General features: G+C 45.8%; 1 protein-coding gene across 4 annotated transcripts in view; it reads left to right on the top strand.

The window, feature by feature from the left end:
- LOC135916455 (mucin-3A-like) overlaps nt 1-17,594 on the top strand; it is a 251,605-nt gene that overhangs the window by 98,905 nt on the left and 135,106 nt on the right. For all 4 annotated transcript variants that reach the window (XM_065449813.2, XM_065449815.2, XM_065449816.2 and 1 more), the window contains exon 2: nt 12,449-12,595. In XM_065449813.2, the coding sequence (XP_065305885.1) occupies nt 12,449-12,595 (147 nt within the window). The remainder of the gene's footprint in view (nt 1-12,448; nt 12,596-17,594) is intronic.

The raw sequence follows: 17,594 nt of genomic DNA, 5'->3' as shown, positions 1-17,594 counted from the left end.
CTAACGTCCTCAATAAGCTGTCATGAGCAGGGATACATGCTGAACGCATGATTCATTTCGCGGAAGATGAGAGAGAGGTTTTGCTACGAAGTTTGTTTCCGCTATGGAGTTCTCAGAAAGCGTTGTCATTCGCCGCGGAGTGCAGCTTACTTTTAACCAAGCCACTTACGAGCTCTCATTGCATAAGGGCACCAGAGGCGCATTCGCGCCGTTGACGCTGCCGTCGTCGTCGTCGTGCTGTCCCGCCATCGACGGTGCATGCGTGGCCCGCGTTCGGAGGTTTAGAGGGTCTTCGGAAACGCGGAGTGCGTTTAGCTGCAAATAATAATAATAATAATAATAATAATAATAATAATAATAATAATAATAATAATAATAATAATAATAATAATAATAATAATAATAATAATAATAATAATAATAATAATAATAATGATGATGATGATGATGATGATGATGATGATGATGATGATGAGGAGGAGGAGGAGGAGGAGGAGGAGGAGGAGGAGGAGGAGGAGGAGGAGGAGGAGGCATAATGGCCTCACTATCGAGTCTCCGCTCAATCGGGTTCGTTGTTGGGAACCAGGCCAGCACTCTGCCTTCCGCGACTGGCATGAGCGCGTTGTGCACACGAGCAATTATCAGCACACCAGCGTGCCTGCCTTGTTGCTGCGTGTATGCGCCGCTCCGAGCGGAACGAGCTGTAAGCGTCAAGTTATAACGTTGTCTAATATAATAAGTCGGCGCTAGCTAACACCCCACGGTGTCCCGTCGGTGTCACCTGTGTGCACTGTCGAGGATCGACGCGCCTGCGAGGCCACTGGCGGCGCTGCTCATCGTACCAGCGTTGTGAGACGCCTGGTAGCTGTGAGGGCGCTGTTCCTCTTTGTCCGGCGGGACACCATGCGCGCTTCGTCGTGCCAATATTCGAGAACAGGGTATAGCTGGAACGCAGTCCGAAGAGTTCGAGTGCAGCGCTAAACTTTGTCCATGGTCCCGTTTCGTGCTAAACTGTCAAATTTGGTTCTTGTGGTACGTCGCGGGCGTAACATTTTCTCTTCCGTCTGCATTTTTGTCGGATTTAATTCCTGGCCATGTTTCTTTAGAAATGTAGATCACTGGACCAGCAAGAAAGAAAAGAAATCTAGACGGTACATGTTTGAAAAAGAACGCCTAAGTAAGCAATGAGAAAAGGAATTAGCAGGCTCTTCAACTTCTAACTGAAGCTGACGCAAGGAAACATCATCGTGAGCGACTAGTTGGGGGGAGCTAGAATGGGGCAACGTCACTGGCGCAATGCACTCTATCGCTTCACCCCTCGCTTGACGGGAGTACGAGGTGCGTCGGACTGCCTAAACTGTTTGACTGCAATCTCTTCGGGATCGATTCACATTTCCAGACCGAACCTACCCACGGGGTACATTTATAGACCGCACTACTTTTGGGATCGGCCCGCATCTGTTAGGCGCCAGCATCGGCCCAGGAAATATATATAGAGGTTATTAACACATATCCGATACGGAAGAGGGCGCGTAAATCGCTAAGAAAGGCATTGTCTTGAAAAAAGCTCAACCTTAAGGGAAGATCCGATCATATGCGACATAACCGAGAGCACAAATCCTGTCTTATGATCAGTCTTGCCACCGGCAAATGCCGAGCGCGCGCGTGGCCCCTTTCAGATGTTTCGCCTCTCCATTACCATCGTCGTGCCGCGCATTGAAGCGACCGGCTCAATCGCATACCTTCGACGATCGGCAACTGTTCAGACACTGGCACGAAAAAAGCCGAGAAGAGTGATCCTTTTTTTTTCTTCTATTCTCTCCGCATTGCACGCGATCATCTCGCGCTTGGAAAACGCGTGGCGACGTCGGTATACGCACGGAGAAGTCGCTCGGGCGCCCCGTACGCTGCCGACGTCGGTTTCCCGCCGCGAAGAAGAGCAACAAGTCGGCGTGAGCAGTAGGTCACGAGGAAAAAGAGAACCCCCCCACTACTCGGGGTGCGCGAAAGAAAGGAGCGCCGCCGGCGCTGCGTTGAAGCCGAAACGTCCCGTCACGATCGGATCGCAGCGGGAGGGTTACCTGCCTCGCCTCGGCTGTGCGGCTTCGTCGCCGTCTTTCGTTGGGTTCGTTTACGCGATCGCACTATCCGCGCTCGCTCGTGGATTCTCGCGCGCGCGTCTCCTCTTCGTCGGGCATCCCGCTCGCGCCCTTCTTGCGAAGCCGGCGGCGGCAGCCGAGGTCGTGCTTCGCCTTTCGACCTTTCGCGGGCGAAGGGGCGCTCTGTTGGACCTCGTCCCGGCCACGCGCCTATCGAGGCTCGGCAGCGCCGGTTCACGTGGTCTCGCGTGGCCCGTACGCGTATATACGGTAAGGGGTCTTTTTTCTCGCTCGTCCGGCGGTCGCCCCTTTTCCCCAATGACCTCGTTGGGGCGCGCGACTCTGGCGATTTCTGGGCCGCGCTCCTAGTTGGGCCTTTCTTTCTTTTTTCTTTCTTTTTCTTGTTCCGTACTTTTGTAATCCTCCGGGATTAGGTAATCGGGGAGCTCGCTTTGGGTGATCGGTTCCCCTTCGTCGGTCGGGTGACCGCGGGAATAGGTACGAACGATCACCTCATAGTTCCTGCCGACTCATAATTAAGCGCATGCTAATCGTATTGGTTCAAGCTCCGCCCCCGAGTCCTTTGTCTCGGCGTTACGGGCGCGCGAGAATCGGAGACGGGGTGTCGAAGTGCGAAGTAATAATTTAAGTTTGATGAGTCTGAAAGCAGATGCAGGGTATGGACAGGGAATGGCAGTGAATTCGTTAGGCGCAGTTTAGGTGGCTTTATTCATTAGGCTGTACTCGGAAAGTGTGGCGCCCGCCCACGTCACAAGTTTGGTGCTACGATGCCACGTCCCCCTCCTGTTCCCTTTCAAGCAGGTGGTAGTTACGATCGATGATTACCAACAGGCGGCACTACTGTACGCCTGTTAGTGATCATCTAATAATAATAATAATAATAATAATAATAATAATAGAACAGCAAATGTGACGCGAGATGCTGAAGCGGTCAATGTTATCGGTTGGCTGAGAAAAATGACGTCATACACTTTCACTGCATTGTTCTTAGATTGGGCATTACCTGGAACCCGACGGAACGTGTAACCATAGTTACACGTGTATTCGTATATATAACTTGAATAATATAGATGGTCATTGTTTTTTGATAAATCGACCCAAGATGTTCGCCCCTATAAATTGATGACACCGGCGACCTTTCTCCAGCGTGTAATAAAGAATAACTCAGAGAAGCGTAAACGAATTATTCAAAAGTACAGAAAACGTCCTCGATGCGGACAGAGAACATAGCACACACAGTAATAGGTGACAAGTAATAGGGACCAAATTTATAAAAGCTCTTTGTTCGTAGGCGTTCGTTTTATCGACAGCTGGTATGGCATGGCATGGTATACATACGAAATAAACATATAAAAGCGCTCTGTCCGTCGTATTTTCTTTTCTTTCTCTCGTCCCTTATCAGTTTGGCGCTACCCCTGCAACCACGAGCAGCTACCACCTCACCCAATTTACTATTCAGCTCAACGTAAGAAAGAAATAATCTAGTCCTGCACAAAATGCTAACAGCTGTGTTTAGTCCTTTTCCAACCCCACCATTAACTTTCCGTCATCCCTTATCCCCTTAATTTTTTTTTTGTTCGCACAAGAAGCTGGCACTGCTAATCATACGTGAAGTGCGTTGGTACTGACGGTGTAAGTTGTGCGCAACTCGGTTTCCTTGACGCTGTCGTTATGTTTACGCTGCATATCTGCAACGTAACAACAACAGTGTAAAAGTATGAAAGGAAACGCAGACAGTGTAGGCGATGTATTAAATTTAACGATAACTTTGACGCCCTAGCGCCCACTTCGGCAAAATATGTCTTGACACCACCCATCCGGCGATACTACGCCACCTCTCCCGTAAATGATGCACGCACGTGCTTACTTCATCACTGGAAAACAAAAAGTGGAACACTGGGGTAAGAAAATTGTACGTGAAGGAGGCTTGCTCATGAATAAACATCACGAGAGTGACAGCCTGAGTGGAAAGTCTTAAAGCGAGGTTAAACATGTTTGAGACCACATGTCGGGCAAATAATGATGATAGCATAGTGAAGAAGTGACACGTCCATGAAAGAAATTCTAAGCATATGCGCCATAATTAGGGTTTAATTACAACCTTTTAAATCGCAATATTCAGTGCCTCATGGGAAGGAGCGCTCCCTGCGTGGGGATCAGCGCTAGGAGCTCTGCTGCGGAGAGGACAGAAATAAGCGAGTACTGAAATGAAAAAAGAAAGTTATTAAAAGGAGAAAAACATGGCTAGAGTCCGAACCCGCTGCTCTGGGTGGGCGCTTTCTTGATGGCCTAACAACGTTAACAAAGTTCCGAGCGCATCAACTTTAATTTTCACTGTCTAAGGCTTAAATCACTGCATGAACTTTGAAGCGCGCAGCCTTGATACCGTCAAATGGAGTTGATGCGTGCGTAGGCTTTCAGAGTTCCCGGTGCCCTGTATCGCATACTTTGCCTGCGTAAGTGGATATGACGTAATCAGCGAAATACGTCAGAGAAGAAGAGAATTAAACTCTGTCTCCGTGATTGATTCACTAGAACAAAGCAAACAACTAACGCTTGGTTTACGAAGAGAGAGAGAGGGGTATATGCCGTAAATTGTGTTTGAATATAAACAGAATGCGTACCCCAAACAAATGTCGCGACAAAGGCTCACGCAGCAGAAAGCGCGGCGGAAAAAATTTTAACATTCTTTTAGCGCCGTGCGGGAACGCAATAATGCGGGTTTGTTTGCCAGCTCAATCTTTTCAAATTTCTCCATGAGGCCTCAAGTGTTGTGGGAGGAATCTTGCCCTTTGAAGCCCGAAGTTGATTGCCCTAAGTCATTGACGCGTTCCATTCTGGGAAACCAGCATAATTTCTAGTGGCGCTTATCGTGGGCCGACAAGAAAGGAGGAGTTTGGAACCGCATTGCAACGTTTCTTGCTTTACTGTTGTCAGGTGACGCTGAGCGAGTAAAAACACAAAAAAGAAAATGGAAAGAATGGCGCAGTTTTAACCGCCTTCAATGAAACAGAAAAGTTTTTTTGTACGGTTTGGTGACGTGTGGTCCTGCAAAAACGCACAAAAAGACATGCGCGCGCGCACGCTAAAAGCGACCCCCCCCCCCCCCCTACACACACAATATTTGGCGACATGCATGGCTAATGAGCATTTAAATTACCAGTGCCACTTTGTCTCGTAATAAGATGCACCCAGTTGTTTATAGTACATGCCACAAGAATTTCTGCAAAATCTTGTGCAGCTTCGTAACATCAAGTTAGCGTGCAAAAAAAAGAAAAAAAATGCATTGCAAATCAAAACAGAATACAGCCGTTTGCTTAAAATTCACATTAAGTGATTGTTCTCGTGCCATTTTGGAAAGCTCCTGAATAAATCGTGTGGCACGTTATAGTTGCTTCCTACTTCGTGGAGGAGCGAGCAAATGATAGGCTCGTACCCAGGAATGCTTCTCTGGAAAGCCACTAGGAGCGTATGGTTTGTGACAACGGTATACGTATGGTTAACTCGTTTGGGAAACACTGGCCTGTGCGGAAGTTTCAATACGAATTGGGCTAATGAAGGTGCCGGAACGAACGTGTCACATCGTTTGAAAGGACATGTGGAAATATTTAGCGCTACCACGCTGGACAGAAATTTATTAAATAAATAAGAATAAATGTACAAAAAACTAAGAGAAAGAAGTCTTGATGACGGCACTGCATGTAAAAGCACATAAGATTTGATGGAGTTGTTACTGGTTATACCACTTGGTATAATTTCAGACAGAAAGCGTATGAGGCTACTTTGTTGACACATTTTGGTTAGGATACTCGTACGTAGGCTCTAGGCCTGAGTTCACCAGGTTGCGGCTTTCGAGAGCTGCGAAAAGTACATAACCTCAGTTTATGAGAGGTTTGAGTTCTACCAAAGTTCACTAGCCTCCTGTATCAAAGAGTATTGGCCGACATAGCACCGTCTAACTGCTAGAAGTTCTCTTTTCTCTAGATTGCTGCCTCTAAGCAGGCTTTTTTGTAGCATAGTAAGTTTAGCGGGGAAACATCCACCGATTGAGAGTAGCGTATTGGGTATGAAAATAAAACTTAGGGAAGGGTCGTTCAGTAATATTACGCGGGCGTGCCAAAGGCGCACACGTATACGCACGCACGCACGCACACACGCACGCGCGCACGCACGCACGCACGCACGCATGCGCACTCATTCTTGCCACTCGGAGAACACGGTGCCTACCCTGCCGTTCTTGCATCTTTGTATTTCTACGCTTCAGACTGCCGATGCGTCCTTGGCCGCAAAACATAAGCTAAATAATCACTACCTTTCAGACCGGCACTTAAAGGAAGCTATTTGCAGCGACAAAGAGTAAGTGTGTCCCGAAGCTAGAAAGCACAGGGTCAAAATTTGCGCCGGCCCGCCGGCTACACTGAAGAAAATGTACAGCCACTGCCAGAGTAAAAGCATGCGTGGTGCCTTGAGTTGCTTAAAGAAACGCCGCTCAGAATCAAGTTGGTTAAACGTGGAGACGTTTTGCCGGTGGCTAGAATAAATGTGGCGTCGCTCGTCTTAAAGTTGCCGTAAAGTCACCTTAAAGTCGCTTGTCTTAAAGGTGGCATGCTCAAGACGCACTGGTGGAAAGCCTGCCAGCATGAGAGAGAAAGGGAGTGAAAGAGAGAGAATGAGTACGTCCGAAAGGCTTCAGTGCGAGCCGTTATAGGCTTATCCGATGATGGCCGAGCACTGTGCTCTGTGCTATTCAGCAAGCCGCGTCGGCTTCTACGAAAGCTGATCGTGATCTCTCCCCGCCGGCACAGACCACTAATGCATTTCTCCACGTCCTACGATGAAGAAACAGGGCGGTGTTTGTAAGAGTTTTGCTAGGGACGTTTTCTCTTTTTCGCCTCGCCTCCTCTTATTCCTCAGCCTAACGCGTCACGCATGAGCAGCCAGTGTCTGGAGGACAGTGCACGAGCAAGTAGGCACACAGACTAGTTGGTTTCGCCATCGCCTCCTGTAACCAGCGGGTATTTTTCGAGGAAATGCGAGGAGACAAGCAAATAAGTAAATAAAGAAGCCAGCGCGAAAGCTCGAATAGTGCGGCTGTTTCGGAGTGATCCACGCATCGCGGTTTTAACAAAACATCACCGCTAATGAGCCGGTATTGCGTGGCGCGTTGGTTTTTTGGGGCGCGCGCGGAAAAGTGGAACGGGAACAGATTAGCGGTTTTACAATCTTTCCATCTCAATATGTGTTGTGCTGCTTTCTTTCAGTGAAACTACGGCTGCCAACTTCGCAGTTATTTCTTATTTGCTTTAGTCGAACTCGCCTGGGCCGTTAAAGTTGCGCTGTGCGGTCCAAACGACTCTTATCCAAACGAGCAACTAGCATTTAAGTGGCGATGGGTGTACAAGCGAAGCGAACTGGAAACCGGCGTTCTTCTTTGGGAAAGGTAAAGCAAATTGCGTTGCGAAAGGATCGCTTCACACGCTACCACATTATCTGCGCCTAACGGGTGCTGCTTTAAAGGAATAATTTGGGTTATTGTTATTTGGCTGCAAATTCAAAGTCTGCGATAGTGTAAGAGCACTGCAGATATGGTGCGGTATTTTTTTCTCTCGGCACTTCCTTAATTTGTGAACTGCTAATTCTGGTGTGAGTGAAATTATAATGGTGACAAATTCTAGGGCTTATGCTTATTAAGGTATTAAGCGCTTCGCACTTATTCTGAAAACTAAAACAAAGAAAGAGCTCCTCAATCAGAATGCAAGCAAACAAACAAAGAGGCGACTGCAAGTGAAGCTGTGGGGTGAAACACATTCCATTGGGACCACATATTCTGCATATACTTTGTTGTGATACCTATCACAAGCAAGTAAATATGTTCATGGTTTAGAAAGTTATCTGAAGTTTAGCACTGAAGGTTATAATCATTCAAAGCGAGGGATACCAAACCAGGAGCGAAGGTTTATCTGTGTGCGTGTTTGTTTAGGAGGGGGGTGGGGTGTTGCAACACCGATAGTTTCGGTAGCAAAGAGCACCTAGTGTAGCACCAAAAGGTCATCATCAACACGATTTAGTGTAAACACAGCATGCTGATACGGAGCACAGTATAGGCTCGGCCCAGAAACACAGTCCGTATAGACCACGTGCCGCCATACGCGCCGGTGCTTTACGGGAATCACTGCAGAGGACCGACTAGATCTGCATCCACTAAGTGACTGGCCTCCAGCACGCCCTATATAGCATTTGTTCGCCATATCGATTTAAACGACAGCAACGAACACCTGTATTTGGCTATGTCAAATTCAACCACAAGTCGCTGCTCAGTCCACAAGGCCAAGCTGCCGTCTCATGCGCAAAAGCTGTCACCATCGTCCCAGCAGCAGTTATGAGCGCAACGAGTTCCTTGCCTTCTCGAATACCTGAGAGCGGCAGTGTTTGATATGCAGCTCTAAAAGTTGGTGACGCTGGTATTGTCACCAAGACGTCACATGGCGCTTAGCAGGGTGTTTACTGCAGCCGAGCCGTTGTTTACTTCCAGCCAGCGAGTGTCTCGGCAAGATAGCGTCGCACCAAGTTGGTGCCGAGGAACCAGGTACTAATTGCATCGTATACCGTTCGTGGATAAAAGAAATCGCGCGAGTTTGAAGATTTTAAAGCAAGAAGTTTCACCGTGAGGCAGCAGATAACTCCCGGAAATAACCTTCCTGAAATACATTTAATGACTTTCCTTATATAGGTTGTACGCATATTCGAATAAGCTTAATAAGCCTGTTTCGATATGGCCGACTTGCCCTTTCCTCGTTGCATTCGTTGTGTCTCCCTCCTCTATTAACGTCCACCGTAGCGCTCGCTTTATGGCACAAGCACGCGTCAATGCACAGAAAAAATAATAAATACGAAAAAAAAAGAAGGGCCAGAAAATTACGTTAGCGGAGCTAAAAAGACTACATAAACACTGTTTAGTCCAGGAAGAGAGTTGAGGAACGAGCCGCTCTTGTTCGTCATTCAGATGAAGTCACCGTGCAATTGTTTACGGATATAGATGCTCGGAAAAGAAAAAAAATGAAAAGTTGCGAAAGAACGGAAGCCGGGCAGAAAAACTAATCCCAATTTCTGTGTTCTGCCGAGCAAATCGCTTCCGTTCCTTGCTATAAATTCTGCGGTTATCGCTCGGTCCTTCGGCACGAGCTGGTTTTCCAAAAGGCGCGCTTCGTCCCTCTGTCTTTCCGGGACAAACGTGAGTTTCCGGAGTCGCCCATCCGGACTCACGTTACGTCCCACTTTGTCTATCACGGCGGTCCTGTTGTTTTACCGTGCACGCCTTTCTTTCCTTATCGGTGTTTAGTCGCTCTCGATAGGTGTGCCACGAAAAGTCGCGTAGCCAGCTTTCTTCGTTTCTATTCCTGGTAATTATCTTTAATTGGGCCCTCTTCCCTTTCTAGCGAAGAAAAAAAAATCTAAATATGCTGTCGCACGCCTTCAAATGCTTCAATGTTCAGCCACTAATCAGTGTTTCATGCATGACTTTTGCGGAAGACCATTACGTTTGATATGTGCGAAGAATAGCAAAGTAAAGGTAGGCCCTTTCGATGTGTGAAATGATAGGTCTGAAACTTTGTTAGCGTCGCGCTCCTTTTCTTTACTTCTGCCTTCTGAAAGTCACTAGTAATAGGCAATAGTTCTTCAAACAGAATGCCTTATCTGCACTTAGTATACTTATGTGTCCTACATATCATAACATTCCGGTGTCGTTGGCATAACAGCGCAGTACGTCTGTGACTTTTCCAGGGGCTTCTTCGTGAGGGCTGTTTAGAACAAGGGCCTATGTGTATATATAATTCTGTGAGAGATCGCTACATTTATGTCGGGTCTGTCATTGCAGAACTAGTGCTTGAATAGCAGACTGTCGTGCAGAAAACAAACAAACAAACAAGCGGAAAAAGAAAAAAAATGAACAACGAAACTATTAGATTTGTTATGGTGAACTAGGAACATGCAAGCTCCGTAAACATCAGTGATTCATTTCCAGAAGCCCAGTTATTAGTCTTCTTGAACTTGGTGATCGAAAATAATTTTCGTGACACTTTGATGGAAACCGGAAAACCGTGTTACGCACATGTTTCATACACAGCTGAAAAGCCACAAGAGCTTCTCGAAGTGTTAACTTCTGTGAAAAGCATTTGCCTACCAAAGTAGATATTTAGTCGAATATGTTTCAACGCCTTGGCTTTTGCAGCACTGAGCAAATGTTCTAAAACAAAGCTTATTCAGCTGATGTATTGTTGTTATCTATTCATGATGCAAGCTGCTCATGACTAAATTCGACATCACTAAAGCATCCTGCTGGGTCAGCTGGTACATCCAGTCACTTGATTTTAACTCAAAACTTTCTCTTCGCACACAATTATAATTTTATGAGGCAGCAGTCAAATGTACATATTTGGGCCCTATAAGTCCCGTTCCCCCGAGTAAACAAATATACATTTTACTTAAGTATGACACGTGATGATGGGTCAATAAATTGTAGAACGCGAAGTTTATGCTCTTCTTCTATTAATGTACTGCAATCTCCCTTCGCAAGCCTTAAATGATTCAGGACTCGGGAGCACCAGATTATTATTATTATCTTTTTCATTGATGAATAATACGGAAGCAGATCGGGAGACTCTGCCCCTACAGAGGGAAGAGGCTCATCTCCCGTTGAAGCTTATGTCGTAAGGTAGCCTAATAACCTGCTAAATTATTCCTAAACCGGCGGACGTTTTCAAGAGGGTTGCAGCCAAGTGAGTCGACAAATCAACCGTTCCTTCGTCTCGATAGGTCTCGCAATACACGAGAGTATACGAGCTCCACGGGAAAGCAATACGCTTTTGTGAGCTGCAGAATTGAAAATCTGGGCAAAAGGAGACTTATTTTGCTTGACTTCTTTTACTTGATCGCCTGTTTGGCCAGATTAATATCTTCTGTAAGACACTTTATGCAAATATACAGACTTCTTTTTAAAATTTGGCACTTGTTTTCTTTGGTTTTTCGTGTGTTTCCAACAATAACGCAGAAATAAATTTTAGTTGTAGCGCAGTTTCGACGCGGAGTCGTACTCACCAAAGGATAATACCGTATCAAGTTGGTAAAGCATGAGCACCGTATTCTTTCTTTAAGCTATATTAGTTTCCAGAATACTTGCCTTCCAATCCTGCAAAACGCCTAATATGGCACTCCGAATGTGAAACACATGACGTTGTACGGTTACAATCAACCGATCGTTATCAAATTAGGCAATATATGCAGCATCATAAGGTTAGCATAGTTACGCGACGTGCTTACAGATTGTTTACAGCAACAAGGACGTTTCCCTTGAGACAGTTTTATATCACGCTGACGTTGATGCCATTGTAAGCTTGTGTTATTGGTTGGAAACACTAATTTTCTCAAATACTTGTTCCCCAAAATAACACGCGTTTTGAGCCTAAAATATACCTCGTTTGTTTAGCACCGGAAAACGCCAGTTAGATGTATGCCCAGATCATGAATTTTTTTTTTCCTGTATGTTACTTACAACGGACAGAGCGTCTTCCGCTGATGTATATAATATTTCAGATCGCTTAATGTGAAACGGTCTCAACGAGAGACTTTGATTCGGTATGTTGTGTGTCGCGCGTTTAGTGTGTGTATGCTCTGTATACGCATCATTTCATTTATCATCGCATTCACTTGAAATAGCATGCTCGAACAGGTACAGGTATAACAAGTATGGGTATTTAGGTATGCCGTATAGGCTTGAAAGGTGTGCTATCTGTCATACCTATACAGTTTTTATTGAAGTGTCTCTCTGCCCCTCTCTCTCTTTCAAATCATTTGTGCGCGAACTGCTTTACGAATTTGGCTAGTTTTGGCTCATCCTGGCTCGTTTAGAACATACTTAAGTACGTTCGAGGTAATTCAGGCCGTGCTACGTCGCCCGAGAAAAAAAGGAAGGCGTACTTGAACGCATTGATATATTCCAGTTGCAGTATAGTAACACCTTCATGCACGTCCATTATTGCACCGGTTATGCATTCGGGCACCGCATGAAGTCACTTACGGGATTACCATCCTTCGGCTATATACTAATGCACAAAACTGCTCAGTTTTCACTGTGAAGATCGATTGTTCCTGTTGGAATACGTTTCTCTCCTCTCATCATCCTCTTGTGATTTCTTGATGCCGTAGTGATAAGTGGGACGTTACAGTGCTTGCAATAGCGGAACCAGTCCCGCCTGCAATGAGTCTGTGTGGGGGTAATCCTCGCAGAGCGGCTCGCTGACCACTTCCCTCCTTCTCTCTCTCTCTCGCAGCCGGGAGCGTAGCGAAGCGGCCCTGGAAGAACAGCACCTCGTGCGACCCGGACACGCACTTCGTCTGTCGGAGTGACCCAAAGATCTGCATAGCGCTCTCCAGGGTGCGCGACGGCTCGGCTGACTGCCCCGACGCCTCGGACGAAGGTGAGTCGCTGCTGCCCTCGCCCGCAGCCGCGTTTTCTGTTCGGAATGGCGTCAAATACTTCGCGCCATGGACACCTGCAAAATCACGTGTCACGGCGCGAAAGAACAAACAAACACGATGCAAAACAAAACAAGCAAACCGTTCTTGATTACAAGCTCCGTATCGGTGCGTAACTGTACATGTGGACTGGTGAAAGTATGTATAATAGCCGGGTGGGGGCTGGGGGGTTCGTAAAGTATGATGTTTAGATGCAGCACGCAAAAAGAAAAAAAAAAAGACTCGTCTCTGTCTAGGTCTTCCATTCGGGCTGCAACTAAAGGCCTGGCAAAGGACTCAATAAAGAGGCAAAATAACAACTTTGAATGGTACATTACGCTCCTGGAATTGCAAATAGGTTAGTATTCCCTTCCCCTTGCCCATTTCCCCAAATAGGCCTAGAGCCATCATTGCTAGACGCGCTGCCCATAACGTAACAAACGACTGGTTAGGAATAAGACTGACAAGGGGAACATTCTCTTTTTTCTAACCAGTCCTTTGTTACACCTTAGGCAGCGCGTCTAGCCGCGATGTGTCGCCAACTAGCACATAACACTAACATAGAACCATCATTTAAATGTATAATTAAATCTGGCTTACCGCGAGCAAAGGTGTGGTATGCCAGAGAGGACTCAAAAGCGAAAGGCAGGTGTTGAGGCCATAGGCTTATATGGCCTATCCGAGGGGGTAATCATTAGTTTAGTGACAACAAAAACTAAAATGCATTGCATTACATTGAAAATGGAATAATCGTCTTGAAAACTCGTGAATATTTTTGAAAAAGCTTTCTTACGCGCCAAATAGTAAGAAAATATTATTCACAGCTGCGATTTCGCCACATCTGTCGCAAAATAAAATGCAAATAGTGGAAGGGGCTCATTTTATTTTGTTTCGTGATAATCAATCTTCGTCCGTATAAGTAAAGGAAATATAATTTTGGAGGAGTAGTCTACGATTAATAAAACGGTTCAACTGTATCTATTTAGCGTCCCTGTGATGTAAATGTATGAAAAAAGAAACGGAGTGGGCTACAACTGATAGGTGTAATATGCCGGTGGGAAGCGCAAGAGCTCCCTGGTTGCCACGACAGCCGTGCCGTCGGAACGGTCGCAGGCCTGCATGTTGCCTTCCTTTAGTTCTTGGATAGCACAATGGTAAGCCCTGGGCATTTCTGACCGCTGAGCCGCGCTCCAGGGTCAATTTGTACATAAATCCGGACACAAGAATCTCAGTCGAGCGGACGCAGAAAACATCACACAAGCGATTTGTCATCACTTTCCGCTGATTCAGGCAACCTGGACCGAAAAAAAAAGAAAAAAATAGGAAACGTCTTTCATCGATATAATTGCCTTCGCAGTCCTCGTATAGAGAGTTTGCCCTGTGATTTGCACTGAAATACTTCTTCGAAATCTGCCTCACGTCACAAGTGGCAGCGGTACAATCTAGTTTGTGTCTGAAAAAAACAAATTTGTTCTCTGCCCCACCAACCTCTGCTCGAAACTTCAGGGAGCTTCCACCGGACGTCCTCGCGACAGAATGACGGCGCGCGATTATTTAGTTTCGGGTGTCAGCAGTTTCCAAGACCCGAAGTTGCTGCGAGAAGACCAATCTAGACAGCGAAGCTCAACTGCACTTGACATCGTATGGCCAGATTTTAAGGGACTCTGCGGCAAGGTGTGGAGCAACCTATTTTCCTCCAAGCATTGAAAAGGAAGAGGGCAGTGTTTTGTAGAGCAAGGTGCCATTTAGCCGCGAAGTGTTACCAGATCCAGGACGGCCAGTTTTCGGAAGGACTTTCGCGACAAGAATTCTATTTACCCCCTTTAGCGGTGAGGTGAACGTAGCTCTCTGTAGGAGCTCTGCTTTTTCTTTTTTTTTTTGTCGAAATTGGAGCCAGATCGATTGAGTGTCTTGCTACCCCGAAGAACTGCGTAGATGCGCTCCTGTGCTCTTTGGGTTGAAAGGGACAACTGCTTTCTCGACGCTCTCTATACATGTTTCATCTTCTCGGCGTTTCTGTGCAGTGACACTAGATAACTGCTTCTTGCCTTTCATACTGTGCACTCCACTGGGGATGAAGATCAACGTGCTTCTCGCTGTGCAGCTCTGCCACTGCTGGCAAAGCGTGAAGAGCTCAGCTTCTGTATCGCTAAATTAATATACGACGTCGCGTCGACAATCGCAATTTCCTCAACGCTGCCTTCGTCTGTTTTGCTTCGCCGGCAACGGTTCGCCCTCCCCCGTAGCGAAATTATTTCGACATTTTGCGCCGCTTTTGTCAAGTAACCAGATTTCGCAAGAAGCATTCTCGAAGGCAGAGAAAAAGAGAATGGACGACGACCTATTTCATTCTAGTAATGATGGGGGCGGAAGAATTATAATCATATTAGGAACACGGTCGTTTTATGGCTTATAAGTTAAAAAAAATATTGTCTGTGTGTCAGCAGTGACTCAGATGTATATTATTTTTTTTCACCGCCATTCCACCTACATTATATGGAATGTGGGGTAGAATACTGACAAACAGAAAGTATTGATATAAATAAATACGCCCTTTCTACTCTTCCTAAGTATACGTCTCAATTCACTGGGCGGTCTTACTTCCCTTTTTGGCAATCATTGTCACCGTCTTTGTCATTAAAATGATCACCTCAAAGCGCATATTCGTAGCAGAGATACTTCTCGTTTAGCCTTGGGCCGTGCACTCTGGTAAAAAATAGGAGCTTCCCCGGTTTTGAGCTCGCATTGATAATAACATGGTTTAGAGGGCAAAAGAGCAGGGGCCGAATTTACCAAACTTTTAATTGGTAAGTGCTTCTTTCCACTGGTCAGCACAGTTCGTTAATAATTTGTCCAGCATCAGGACTGGCTGGAATTCTGCTCTTGCGAAATAAGTTAACGTAAGACATCTTTTTTTTTTGTGTGTGTGAATATCGCCCCAGAATTAGACTCTGCAATTCACGAGTTGCACTTCTGGCTACTCAAGCTTACGGATACGGAATCTTGCCTTCCTTGCTTTACTGATGAACGGCGTCGAAACGTGTTCGACTTGACTATGTGAGATCGGAGATTTTACGAGGTCGTTAGGACGCTGCGAGAGCTTCGATGACGCTTGTTCGTTCTCGAACAAGAAGATTGTGTGCTTAGTAATAGAGCGGAATTCACAGGTGTGGAAAGAAATAATACGTAGTAAATACTACGGTATGCTCATCAAATGAGCACGTCATTCACTGAGCTCGTTCAGACCAGACAGGCCTGAAAAAAAAAAACGAATTTTTACACTTTTTGCAACACTGCAAATATAACGCTGGCGTTTGTAAAACAAGTCGTACAATTCAGAGCGCAATAAAATGCTGCAATTTACATGCCAAAACGACGATGTGATTATGGAGCGAGCCGTAAGGGGGGGGGGGGGGGGGATGGACTTCGGATTATTACGACCATCTGGGGTTCTTTAAAGTGCACCCAATGCGCGGTACGTAATCGTTTTTACATTCCACCCAAATCAGAATGTGGCCGCCGCCGCTGGGTACTAACCCACCACCTCGAGCTCAACACTGGTGGCTATATACACCTTTATATTGTTTGCCGAAAGAACTGTATCTTTGTCTTTTCTCTAATACGTACGCAATCAGTGCTATTATTTTTGTGCAATGCTTTATTATTTGTACAACATGTCTTGTATACATTTTTAGGCTGTCTATTAATAATATATGTATATTATGTTTTGTTATATGCCCACTATATATACTCTTTTAGTCCTTCTGTGATGCCCCCTTTACCCAATGCCTCATACAAGGCCTGTAAGAATATTTTAAGTATAAATAAAAATAAAACAGTGCGACGCAATAGCCATTAGGTGACCGCAGCTGGTCTTTCAGAGCATGCCTGCAGCTTTTATAGACCTTGTAATCGCACGACAATAAATAAATAAATAAATAAATAAATAAATAAATAAATAAATAAATAAAAGGGAGAGTGACATTTTCGTGCTGCCATTTCATGATATTAGTTTTATGATATTAGATTATGAGAACGTAGCCTAATTACGTTCGGCGATTAAGATAAAAGGATCTGTGGAAGGTCACATGCTACAATACCTGCTTAAAGATGCTTCCAAAGCAAAAGTATGCTTTCACAGGCCAATTCTGACCACTAACAGGGGAGAGGTGTTAGTATCGGGGCGCACGGAACGAATACGGTTGACTCTGACACGTGTGCGTGTGAAAACTCAACCGAGCCACAGATAACGCTGTCGAATAGGTATTACAGCATCAAGAGCACGAATCCCTGCCGGCATTCTCTGACAGTTGATGGGGATGGTCTCATTTAAAGAATGCAGGTCGGCAGCCAGAATAGGTCGGCCGTGGACCATATTTGCGGCCCACTGGCAGACTACTGCAAAGAAAATTAAAACAAAATTTAAAAAAAAGTGACTCGAAACAAAACTGGTAGGTCGGTTGTCGAAAGAGGTGAAACACAGGCAGTGGAAAGGTGATATGCGAAATAGTGGGAGTAACCTTTGCTACCCTTTTAACTTGGCTCGCACAAGATGGCTGAGCTCCAACTCATGGCATCACTTAGCCGAGGCTGGGTTTCAAGCAGCAGTGATGTAGCAAGGAAGAGGTGGCGGCAAAATTTGCGGCACCAGCTTCTGCGCTCATACTTTATTTCTACTTCTAGGGTGACTTCCGATATCTTGTGCGGGTCAAACATAATGTGCGACAAAGCACACTTCGAGAACTTCGCATCTTCTCTATTTTATGCTGGCTTACCGTCAAGGACGCTAAATGACGTTATGAGTGCCGACCTCTACTCGCTTAAGCAGGTATGCGCTGAGAACATGGTTTTCAGGGGACTTGAATGCACACATTCTTTTCCATTACTCTATTGAAACATAAGTTCCGTCATACATGAGTCGGCCTATCAGTGTCTCGTGGTGGTACTACGACTCTTAAGTAC

The sequence above is a fragment of the Dermacentor albipictus genome, chromosome 4 (genome assembly GCF_038994185.2).
Source record: "Dermacentor albipictus isolate Rhodes 1998 colony chromosome 4, USDA_Dalb.pri_finalv2, whole genome shotgun sequence".
Lineage (NCBI taxonomy): Eukaryota > Metazoa > Arthropoda > Arachnida > Ixodida > Ixodidae > Dermacentor > Dermacentor albipictus.
Note: the sequence above shows the minus strand (reverse complement) of the source record. Positions and strands in the feature narration are given on the sequence as shown.